Genomic DNA, 12,571 nt, shown 5'->3' on the forward strand with positions numbered 1-12,571 from the left:
GGCGGACAAGTGGCAGATGAAATTTAATGCAGAAAAATGCGAGGGGATGCATTTTGGTAGGAAAAATGAGGAGAGGCAATATAAACTAAAGGGCACAATTCCAAAAGGTGTCAAGGAACAGAGAGATCTGGGGGTATATGTGCACAAATCGTTGAAGGTGGCAGGGCAGGTTGAGAAAGCAGTTAAAAAAGCATATGGGTTCCTGGGCTTTATAAATAGAGGCACTGAGTACAAAAGTAAGGAAGTCATGATGAACCTTTATAAAACATTGATTCAGCCACAATCGGAAGTATTATGTCCAGTTCTGGGCACCGCACTTTAGGAAAGATGTGAAGGCCTTAAAGAGGGTGCAGAAGAGATTTACTAGAACGATTCCAGGGATGAGGGACTTTAGTTACGTGGATAGACTGGAGAAGCTGGGGTTGTTCTCCTTGGAACAGAGAAGGTTGTGAGGAGATTTGATAGAGGTATTCAAAATCATGAAGGGTCTAGACAGAGTAGATAGAGAGAAACTGTTCCCATTTGCGGAAAAGTCAAGAACCAGAGGGCAAGGTGATTGGCAAAAGAACCAAAGGTGAAATGTGGAAAAACTTTTTTACAAAGTGAGTGGCTAGGATCTGGAATGCACTGCTGAGGGGGTGGTGGAGGCAGATTCAATCGTAGCTTTCAAAAGGGAACTGGATAAGTACTTGAAAGGAAAACATTTGCAGGGCTACGGGGATAGGGCGGGAGAATGGGACTAGCTGGATTGTTCTTGCATAGAGCCGGAGCGGACTCGATGGGCTGAATGGCTTCCTTCCATGCTGTAACCTTTCTATGATTCCATGTTCTCTTCACCCTTTACAAGCTGCATTTAAACTTGGATTACTCCATATAGGCGAGGCAGTAGAAAATGTTTCAGAGTTTTCAAGTTGCCCCATTATAAGCCACACCTAATGTTATTTTGCTATTCGAATCACCATAGAAAATTTACAGCACAGGAGGAGGCCATTCGGCCCAACGTGTCTGCGCCAGCCAAAAATGAGCCACCCAGCCTAATCCCACTTTCCAGCACTTGGTCCATAGCTATGTAGGTTATGGCACTTCAGGTGCACATCCAGGTACTTTTTAAATGAGTTGAGGGATCTGCCTCTACCACCCTTTCAGGCAATGAGTTCCAGTCCCCCACCGCCCTCTGGGTGAAAAAAGTTTTCCTCAGCTCCCCTCTAATCCTTCTGCCAATCACTTTAAATCTATGCCCCCGGTTATCAACTTCTCTGCTAAGGGAAATAGGTACTTCCTATCCACTTTATCTGGGCCCCTCATAATTTTGTGCACCTCAATTAAATCACCCCTCAGCTTCCTCTGTTCCAAAGAGAACGACCCCAGCCTATCCAATCTTTCGTCATAGCTAAAATTCTCCAGTCCTGGCAACATCTTCATAAATCTCCTCTGTACCCTCCCTAGTGCAATCACATCTTTCCTGTAATGTGGTGACCAGAACTGTACGCAGTACTCAAGCTATGGCCTAACTAGTGTTTTATACAGTCCCAGCATAACCTCCCTGCTCTTATATTCTATACCTCGACTAACAAAGGAAAATATTCCATATGCCTTCTTAACCACGTTATCTACCTGTCCTGCTACCTTCAGGGGTCTGTGGACATGCACTCCAATGTCCCTCACTTCCTCTACACCTCTCAGTATTCACTCATTTATTGTGTATTCCCTAGTACTGAGCCCTGCGGAACCTCACTGGAAACAACCAAAAAATGAGTTAATTTTTACTTATCATTTAAAATCAAGTAAAGTAGCAGGTAAGTGCTTACATGTTAGTCCATGTAATACAAATAGCCAAAAAGAATGTAACAGTAGGAAGTCTGGATGGAAATCTTGCAAGACGTTTATTTGTGACTACTAGTTAAGGACAGTGGTACTAACAGGTAAAGGTTCACCTTCAGTTATGACAGGCAGTGTTCGGGAGGAGCTTTAATGTAACAAGTACATAGAATCATAGAAAGTTGCGGCACAGAAGGCAGCCATTCGGCCCATCATGTCCGTGCCAGCCGAAAAAGAGCTATCCAGCTTAATCCCACTTTCCAGCACTTGATCCACAGCCCTGTAGATTACAGCACTTCAAGTGCACATCCATGTACTTTTTAAATTAGTTGAGGGTTTCTGTCTCTACCACTCTTTCAGGCAGTGAGTTCCAGCCCCCATCGCCCTCTGGTTGAAAACATTTTTCCTCAGCTCCCTTCTAATCCTTCTACCAATTACTTTAAATCTATGCCCCCTGGTCACTGCTGAGGGAAAATAGGTCCTTACTATACATTCTATCTAGTCCCCTCATAATTTTATACATTTCAATTAAATCACCCCTCAGCCTCCTCTGTTCCAATGAAAACAACCCCAGCCTATCCAATCTTTCCTCGTGGCTAAAATTCTCCAGTCCTGACAATGTCCTTATAAATCTCCTCTGTACCCTCTCTTGTGCAACCAGATCTTTCCTGTAATGTGGTGACCAGAACTGTACACAGTACTCAAGCTGTGGCTTAACTAGTGTTTTATATAATTCAAGCACTACCTCCTTGCTCTTATATTCTATGCCTTGGCTAATAAAGGAAAGTAACCCGTATGCCTTTTTAACCACATTATCTACCTGTCCTGCTATCTTCAGGGATCTGTGGACATGCACTCCAAGGTCCCTCTCTTCCTCTACACCTCTCAGTATTCTCCCATTTATTGTGTATCCCGTTGCCTTGATTGCCCTCCCCAAATGCATTACCTCACACTTCTCCGGATTGAATTCCATTTGCCACTTTTCTGCCCACCTGACCAGTCCATTAGTATCTTCCTGCAATCTACAGCTTTCCTCCTCACTATCAACCACATGGCCAATTTTTGTATCATCTGCAAACTTCTTAATCCTTACATTTAAGTCTAAATCATTGCTCTACACCACCAAAAGCAAGGGACCTTGTAATGAACCCAGTGGAACCCCACTGGAAACAGCCTTTGAAACAGTCACAAAAACACCCGTCGACCATTACTCTTTGCTTCCTGTCACTAAGCCAATTTTGGATCCAATTTGCCACTTTCCCTTGGGATCCCATGGGCTTTTACTTTTCTGGCCAGACTGCCATGTGGGACCTTGTCAAAAGCCTTGCTAAAATCCATATAGACTACATCATACCCTCATCGACCATCCTTGTTACCTCCTCAAAAAATGCAATCAAGTTAGTCAGACACAACCTTCCCTTAACAAATCCGTGCTGACCAAAAGCTTGATTACTCCGTCCCTGTCTAAATGACGATTTATACCATCCCTCAGAATTGTTTCCAATAATTTGCTCATCACCGAGGTATGACTGATTGGCCTGTAATTACTCGATCTATCCTTTTCTCCCTTTTTAAACAACGGTACAACATTAGCAGTCCTCCAATCCTCCAGCACCACACCTCTAGCCAGAGAAGATTGTGAAGTACATAAGCGGGTGCATAACATATTTCTGAAGCATAAAATTCAGGCCTTTACGTCTACACTCTGGCACAGTGTCAGTGGATCGTAATGGCGAAGGCAAGGTTCCATCCATTTTCTACATGTATTGGAAGGTAACAATTCAAGTGGCATCACAGTACTTTCCCTCAGTATTCACTTAATGAGAAAAAAGTATGGAGTAGCCAACAACAATTGCATTTATATAGCACCTTTCACATAGAAAAAATGTCCCAAAGTGCTTCACAGAGGTGTAATTAAATAATGAAAGCCAACCCAAAGAAGGATAAATTAGGAAGAGTGACCAAAAGCTTGTTGAACGAAAAGGGTTTTAAGGAGGGTCTTAAAGGATGAGAGGGAGTTGGAAAGTTTGCATGAGATAAGACTTCAATGCTGCAAGGAAGAGGAACTTGGCTCCTCTTCTAATGAATTGGTACAAGATCGGAAACCCTGTCTTACTTAGATTAAGCAGAAATTTAACTTGGAGCCCAAATTGGCCACAAAGCTCCAATCTACCAATCTCAACAATGCCACTATGGCTGAGAGTTTCAATCTGAGTAATTTACACTTTACCCATGGCTGTTATGAGTTTAATTATTTCCCTTTTGAGTTTTTAATCAAGTGTGTAGATGCATGCCTCTCAAGTCCTGTGCTTGCACTGTTAATTTTTGAGAGAGAGAGCAAATCCAAACAAAATGCAGTAAAACCTTGGATTGGACCAGTTTCATCAAACTCCTCCAATGCCTCCAAAATAAAATTAGAGGAAGCTCAGTTTTAATATTTGTGCTGCATACTTATAAAAATATGTTGTAAGTATGGCAGAGCGAAAATTTGAAGATCAAAGGAAGGCGCATATTAATACTTGATTAGATATGCTGATCAAAAAAGTTCTTTGGCAAAAAAATCCTCTTTAAATTTATATTTTTGGTGAATTCATGTTCTTAATAAGGAGAGCGAAGTCAGTACAGGTGAATGGAACATTTTCCCATTTTTAGCACTCAAAGTCTGCATTGAGCACTCCCAGGTCAGGCATAGCATGGTCTAGATATAAAGTAAAGACCCTGTACTGTGCCCCAACAATTCACAATCCTAATCTCAGAAAAATATCCCTTACCTCATCAGCGTGAAATTTAGTCTTTCAGATCAAATGTCAGATTAGCAGTGCAGTGGCAGAAATACATTATTTTTAACAAATTGATTAATATGTTTGGGTTAAACAAAGCCATTAACAGATTAAACGAGTTAACAACTTTATTAAAATAGTGAACAGAAAAGATCACCCAAATGTGTTAACCAATTCATTCAAAATAGTAGAGAATGAAACAGGGTTGAGACTGACAGAGATACAGTTCACGTAGGACCCTTACAGTCAGCATACAGGAGGTTTTCAGGTGGATTCAAGCCACAAGTACCAAATGTAAAAGGCCAGTGTTCTAACTCACAATAACAGTAGCAAGCCGTATCTAACTGTTCCTGTTTATGAATAGATACTTTCTTTTTAATATAATAGCGGAGCTTTGACTAAAATAATATTCTTACACTGCTTTCATGTTGTTCTCTGGCAGAAGCGGGATTTCTAAAACTTTGGTATTTCCACAGATCTTCTCGTAGCTGGTGGTTGAGACCGTCTTGCCGGTGATACGATGGACTTGATAGAAGGCATGTGGTCTCAGTAACCGCTCATCTGCTGTTCCAATAAATATGTGCAGGCTTAAAGGCTTGTTTTCCATGTAGCCGTGGAGCTGGCAAGAGACAAGACAATTTATGTGGAAGTTCTCAAGACAAGGCTTACATTAAATCCTTTTAGGATGCTGCACATGTAGGTAAAGATAGGCTACAACAGTTTTGAATCATGGTTTAATGAGCACTCCTAAGCTTGTTATTGCTTTTAAAACAACAGAGACTTTCTCAATTAGCTTATGCAGTCTGTACTTAAACACCGAAACAAACAGAATGTGCACAACATCTTCTTGCGTGTTGTAGCCTCCTTAAAGTACTGATGTGGTGCATTTAATAAAATGCACTTAAATGCTTCAATGCACTTTTTCTTAATAGGGTCACTGCCAAGCCCTGCAGCACTTTCAAAAGCTGCAATCGCCTTCAGCCTAAAGGCATTCAATGTTGTCTTACGTATTGCACTCTTAATCCTGCTGGTGTCATATGGAAATTGCTTTCACGTGTACCCCACCACAAGCAGAATATAGGTAAATAGAGTGACATCAGTCAACAAAATAAACACTTTCAATATCCTTTTAGGTTTCAGCAAATAAGGGCAAATATTCTGATTTATTTTCATATGTCAACTGAGTTTATTTAGGTAGCTCTAGGGCTTGGTCTTAAATTCTAAATTTGAACACTCATGAGTTTAACTGCAATCCAGATGGTTGAATCTTAATAGATTATATTTCTGGTGATCCACACTTTAATTTAAGAGACTTGAAGACATTGAGGAAACTCAAAATCTAATTTAGGGTTCAGCTTTGGAGCACCTGCATAAATCTGAAGCAAAAGTCAAATTTTATCTGCTCATGTCCTCTATCAACACCATAGAATCATGGAATGTTACAACACAGAAACAGTCCACTCAGCCCATCAAGACTGCACTGATGAGTTTCTCTCATGAGCCACAAAATTTAATCCCACTCTGTGCTCGTTCTCCATATCCTATGAGCAACTATCAAATTCCCTTTTAAAAGAATTTAGGGACTTAGCTTCAACAACAATTTGTAGCAAATTCTAACCAGCTTCTATTTTATTTTCCAACTCCCATGTGAGTAACTGTTCTTTTTTTAACGTATTAGTAGTGCAATATCCAATATACTCAGAATCTGCCATTTATTCAGTATTTCTCCTTTTAATTCATTCTCAGGATGTTGGCAAGGCTGGCGTTTATTGCCCATCCCAAGTTGCCCTAAGGTTGTTGGGGATGGTGGGCTTTCTTTGTAGCAGTTTGATAAAAAAAAATAAGTGCCATGCTAGGCCACTTCGGAGGGCAGTTAAGAGTCAACCACATTGGTGTAGGACTGGGGACGCATATAGGCCAGACCGAGAAAGGACGGCAGGTTTCCTTCCCTAAAGGACATCAGTGAACCAGTTACGTTTTTACAAAAATCTGATAGTTTCATGGTCACTTTTGTTGATACCAGCTTTTTATTTCCAGATTTAAAAAGAACTGAATTCAAATTCTCCAACTGCCATATTGGGATTTAAACAATGTTTATTTTGTTGACTGTTGTCACTATATTTTGATCACTATACGAGAGGCAAATCACAACTTTGTTCAGCTGTACAATCAAATGATCAAGGTAAATATAAGGGGTAATTTTTCAACTCTCCTGTTGGTGGGGAGCCTTGCCCACTGACAGCACATATCACACCATTAATGGTCGGAAAATCATGAGGGGTGTATGCCCAGATTTTCCAATATGTGCTGTTAATCATACAAACATAAGGAAAGCAAAGAGCGAGTTCGATACTTCTAAACTTGGCTGAAATTGATCTTGTGTGTTGGCCTACACTGGCTAGGTCATAAAAATAGAACCTAGGAGCTATCCAAATCACTTTAGACATGCAACATTTTTCATATACTCTTCCAGGGGCCTCTCAATTAATTTCTGATGATAGTGAATAGCAATTATTATTGTTGTTGTGATAATGGCTGGTTGCTAATTCCATTCACCATCTAACTCTGAAATACTGCAAGTATTAAACATGGACAGCTCAAATAAACTGTAAAAGCCTGCGGCGTTTTCAGTGAATGCTGCTCAGATTGTGCTGAGATAGTCATATAGATCTGCAAAGCAAATAGTCCCTCTTTTAACAATAATGAAGATTCATCTGCCTTTACAATATTGGTATCACTATTGCCCAAAGCTCCACTCATATAATACACATTTTTTGATATCTTAGGGTGTAACAGCTGATTTTCCTCAGGACTTGACAAAATGAATTGGGCCATTACTATAGAGAACAAAAAATAATTGGTAAAATTTTACTAAAGCTCAGACTTGTTAGAATGCCTTGGTAAAATGGTTAATAAATAAATACTTTGTGAATGGGAATACTGGAGGAAAGCAAAGGTTACATTCTTCTATAGATCACTGGTGAGGCTATCTTGGGATTGCACTATCTCTTCAAATGCCCATTGATTCACTGGAGAAGTTTCAGGGAAGATGGACTAGATTAATTCTGGAACATAAGACACCAAGTTATGAAGAGATACATGAAGTGCTGAACTGATTTTCATTGGAGAAAACAAGATTTAGAGGAACATGATCCAGGTCTTTAGAAGGCTGGGAAGCGTAGGTGATGTAAATATAAACAATTTATTTAACTGAGACAGTGAGAACAGAACCAGAAAACACAGGATTGATATTAACATGCCTAAATTGAGGCTAAAGTACACAGCCTATAAATTCAAACAGTGCCCTCGCATCCCAAATCCTGGGGAGCGGTCATGTAAATAACAGGGGCAGGCTCCCATACCTGTAGTGCCCACCCCATGAAGTCAGGGTAATCCGAGATGAGGAACTAGAGGCTGATTGAGCTGAAGATGAAAAGAAGCACAATATTTTTTTTAAAGTTCTCTCCCACGATATTAGCCCCCATTACAATGGCAATCGATCCCTCTGGGATCAACTCTCCCTTTATTTTTTTGAACTTTGGGGCCCAGAACGGAACCAGTGCATGCTCTCAGCTGCAGATATAGAATTGGCTTTGCCAAACAAGGCGTATCTGGTGGGATTCCTGGTTGAATCCACAGACACCCCCAGCCATGCTCATAAACTGCTGCCAGGACATAAGCGGCACAGGCAGAAGTGGATGCCCCCCACCCTCCCCCCACCGGATTGGAATTGCATGTGCAGTTGAAAAGTGACAGAAACCATGCAGATTTGTGTTCTGCCCCATTTTCTGCCTCCCCCCCCCACCACCATTGTCTGTCATTGCACCAATAACATTGTGCAATTTCCCCCCTAAGAAGTTGGGGCTGCTGGGGTTGGGTTATTATGTCTGTGGAGGACATCAGACCAAGCCTGAATAGTGGAGATGTGAGCATGAATACATGAGTTGTGCTCAATTATCTTTGGACATCAGGGAGTAATTACATGAGGAGGAGAGGTAGAGGCCATGATAAGGTACGTTGTACATGGTCTGTGGTAGGAGCTGACTTGAAGAGCTGTTTATACTTTTCGCATTCCATGTTTCTGTATGTTCTTATTACAATAATGTTACATCATTAAAGGCAGAGCAGTAAACATCAATAAAATCTTTGGGCAATATTGTAAACGGGCGATATCGGATCATTCGATTTTCATTTCCATTGAAGTCAATTCAATGAACTCTGGTTGTTCTCTTCTTCATCCTTTCAATGAACTTTTAACCTTTAAAAAAAGTTGTGCAGGTCCAGTTATGCACATTGAGGAAGACCTAGTGATCCAGTGCAATGGGGATAGATACCTGGTCAAATGGGTCCCTGTCCCTTTTTTCCCCCTCTTCCCTGCACCTGGAGAGCGCCAATTTTCCAGGAGCAGAGAAGAGGAAAATCTCCCTCATCTGTCTACTTTAAACCCAGGACGCCTTCACTGCACTATAAATCTGTGTACAATGGTTCGCAGAAAGATGCTATGAAACTACTTGACAGAAAACAAGCTGTAGGTGCCTGTGACATAAATGATACATTTTTTGTCTAAATTTTTAATTTAATGACTATCTCTTTAAAACCAAATCATTGTGGAGGGAGTTTAACAGCCAGCGAAGGCAGAATCTTATACCAGGACTACCCTGATACAATTTTCCGAGGTTTGTTGTTGTGATTACCCTGGTAACAGATTTGAGAGGCAGTCTAATACACAATTTTGAAATATATACACTTTGTGATTGGTTCATTTTATATTTGACTGATAGTTCATTTAAATTTGAGAGGCCAGATATTCAAAATCCAGGATGCCCTGGTAATTTTTTTTTCTGGGATATAAAAGCATGTTTCTGGTCAACAAGGGGCAGTTGGAAAATCCTTTGAAAAAAGTAGCCCTTGAAATCTCAAAGGTGGCAAGGGGTTGTTTGAAAAGCTAAGAGAAAAGGTTGCTATTCCTGAAGGATAAATAGTATGTGTAATTAAAGTGATTAAAAAAGATTACATTAGTTCTTAACTTTGCAATCTTTTACTATTTTGTCGAGATGAGAAGATAGATAACAGACTTTCTATTGTAAATATATAACTGCATTATGTCACTGTTGTTCAATTGTTCATTTAATGAATTTGTTTCATTTTTAAAAATTTAAACAATGTCTCATGTGATGCTTTACCACTTTCAAAGACTGAAGTGGGATCTTATAATCCAGTGCCTAAAGCAATTTTCAAACAGGGTTTGCTGTTCGTTTCCTTGGGCATATTACCAAAAGTTTAACGACATCTCCAGGCTCTCAAAAGTTTAGGGAGTAGGGACTCACCCATGAGAGCAACCTAAGATATGAGAACCAAAATAATCTAGGGTAAGAAGGTTAGTAAAAGCCCATTAATGTAACAGTGCCTTATTTTACAAATCTGCAAAGGAAATGTGCCATGTGATGTGCACATCATATGATTGGTATTGTAAGTTGGGCACTCATTTAAAGCTTACTACAGTACTTGTGTGTTTTAATTGCAAAGCTGCACATTAGTTAATTTTTACATTTACAATTATTATCTCCCTCTGAATGTGCCTTCATTTTCAAACCATTCTTAAGTATTCCATCAAGTAACTACCTCATAAATGATTGGCTTCTATTACCCAACCTTCCAATTAAAGAATTGGTCATTACTGTATATGGTTAAATAGAATCCAGAGAGAATAATTCCTATATAATTTAAATTATATATAAACATATACACACATATTTATAGCTGAGCATGAAGCATCTAGTTCACATGATAATTGCGTCTTAACTTAATTCTTGACTTCCAGCTTCCACACGACTTCAATTTCAAGAGTTACATGGGGAGAGGGTTTCTCTCCAAATTAAGTGTAGGGGGGGTGGGGGGTTAAGCTGCAATAAGGGAGAACTTTGCTTCGTTGAGGTTTATTTTTAATGAAAAAATTTTGTTTGCTCGTCTGATTCCAGCCACTGTTGAAGATGGGAACCAAATATAAACTTGTTTTGAGACCTTTTCTACCGAGAACAATTGCAAACTGTAGTACTGAGGATAGCATGCTTCATTCTGTTGTTATAAAAAGGTGTGGTGCTTCTAAACTTTGGTAGCAAAGTATGAATGCTGCCTGAGTAATGTAACAACATAATGCAAATGATTTGCAAAAGAGCCGCATTTATTTTTATCTACTACTGTTGTGTTCTGTTCCTCCCGAGGGAACTTCAAGACGTGGTAAACAACAAATGTATGATGTTTTTAGAACTGAGTTTAAATATCACATGTTGCATGGCTCTTGACTAATTACATTGCTGAATAACTCTGCATGATACAATGGGAAATTGGGATGAAAGCAGCAATGTCCTTTGAGTTCTCAAGTTCAATATCTGAACAATGTCAGTACTGTCGTTTCCAATTTTTTAAATAATGTACAATAAGTTCTTGATTTAAAGGTTTAACGATCATATAAGCCTCATATAGCATTACAACCAGATTGAAATTTTTTGGTTTTAATGCCACATTAGACCATATAGATCTTTTAATAACTCCTGCTTTTTTAATACTTAAATCTTCCTACAAGTTTAATAAAGTTAATGGCCTATTATTATGGACTATGTTGGAGGTATTTCCACATCACTGAAATAACTAAATTAGTTAAACCTCTTCCAATTATTTAATCAGTCTACCACAAAGGCTTCTGGGTTTTTTTTGGGGGGGGGCATACTGGAGTGACAAAACAACCAACTTGGAAAGAAGTACTAACCACTAGAATATAATGAAGTAGGCATGGGAGGGGGTTCAGACTACCCCTCTCCCCACATCTTACTCAACTGCAACAGTGTCTCTACAGGTTGCAGGTCTGTCATTTGAAGCTGGTACTAGTACAGTAACTCCTCAATCTAACACTTTCTGATATACGTGATCTCCAATGCACTGAGTATTCTTCACTAAGTCATTATTTATCTAATAAAGAAAAGCATTTCTAACCAAGGATCTATATAAAACTCCCCTTTTATAAGACCCCCTTCACCATGCGTGGTTTTTATGCAGAAAGGCAGTGTTGTAGAGCATTCTTGCTCTTAGCCTTTACAAGTCTCAGCCTGTAGAAACCCAACACTAGCATTTGTCAAACAGTATCAGAAAGGGAATTCTTCTTATAATATGCAACTCCAAATAATTGCATTTTTTTTGTCAGTACATTGATGTTGGAATCATCAAATTAAATTACACTAAAATGAAATGTTCTCTCTGAAGCAAAAGATGGATTTGAGGGAAGTGGGTAACAGACCTGAGCTGTGGTTCATCACCAGTGCCAATGTTTTTAGATGTGGAGATGCCGGTGATGGACTGGGGTTGACAATTGTAAACAATTTTACAACACCAAGTTATAGTCCAGCAATTTTATTTTAAATTCACAAGCTTTCGGAGGCTTCCTGTGAAAATGACATCGTTCACCTGACGAAGGAGGAAGCCTCCGAAAGCTTGTGAATTTAAAATAAAATTGCTGGACTATAACTTGGTGTTGTAAAATTGTTTACAAATGTTTTTAGACACAGTTTATACTTGCCATGCCTTGAAGGTATGCTCTGCAGGACAAGTAGTTCCTGTGAGCTTTACTAGGGCACATCTGACACCATCCAAGTGGCTATAAATAGTTGGAGTTTATTAGATTCAATTTACATTTGGGTTTCAATCAACTTCCATTCAAAATAGCTGGGGCTTTCCTGAAACTTCTCTGCATTTTCTTTTCGTAAAATGCTGAATATTTTACAGATATCTAAATAATCTAACCTGGGGGTGGGGAAGGGGGAAAGGGTTCATCGGTGATGTCATGTTCTTCCGTTCCACTTGGCCTGTTTTTTTTGTGCAAACCTAGTGTAGGTGGTTTCTGGAATACAAACCCGGCATTGGAGACTATGTGCGCTCAGCTTTAAAGGAGCCATTTTCCAATGTCATATGTCAATGAATAT

The 12,571-nt window shown here is 39.5% G+C and overlaps 1 protein-coding gene across 3 annotated transcripts in view; it reads right to left on the reverse strand.

Annotated features, from left to right (window-relative positions):
• Window positions 1–12,571, reverse strand: part of nfatc2a (nuclear factor of activated T cells 2a) — a 172,137-nt gene that overhangs the window by 111,913 nt on the left and 47,653 nt on the right. For all 3 annotated transcript variants that reach the window (XM_068000600.1, XM_068000599.1, XM_068000597.1), the window contains exon 4: window positions 5,015–5,217. In XM_068000600.1, coding sequence (XP_067856701.1) covers window positions 5,015–5,217 — 203 coding nt within the window. The remainder of the gene's footprint in view (window positions 1–5,014; window positions 5,218–12,571) is intronic.

The sequence above is a fragment of the Heptranchias perlo genome, chromosome 19, assembly GCF_035084215.1.
Source record: "Heptranchias perlo isolate sHepPer1 chromosome 19, sHepPer1.hap1, whole genome shotgun sequence".
Classification (NCBI taxonomy): Eukaryota; Metazoa; Chordata; class Chondrichthyes; order Hexanchiformes; family Hexanchidae; genus Heptranchias; species Heptranchias perlo.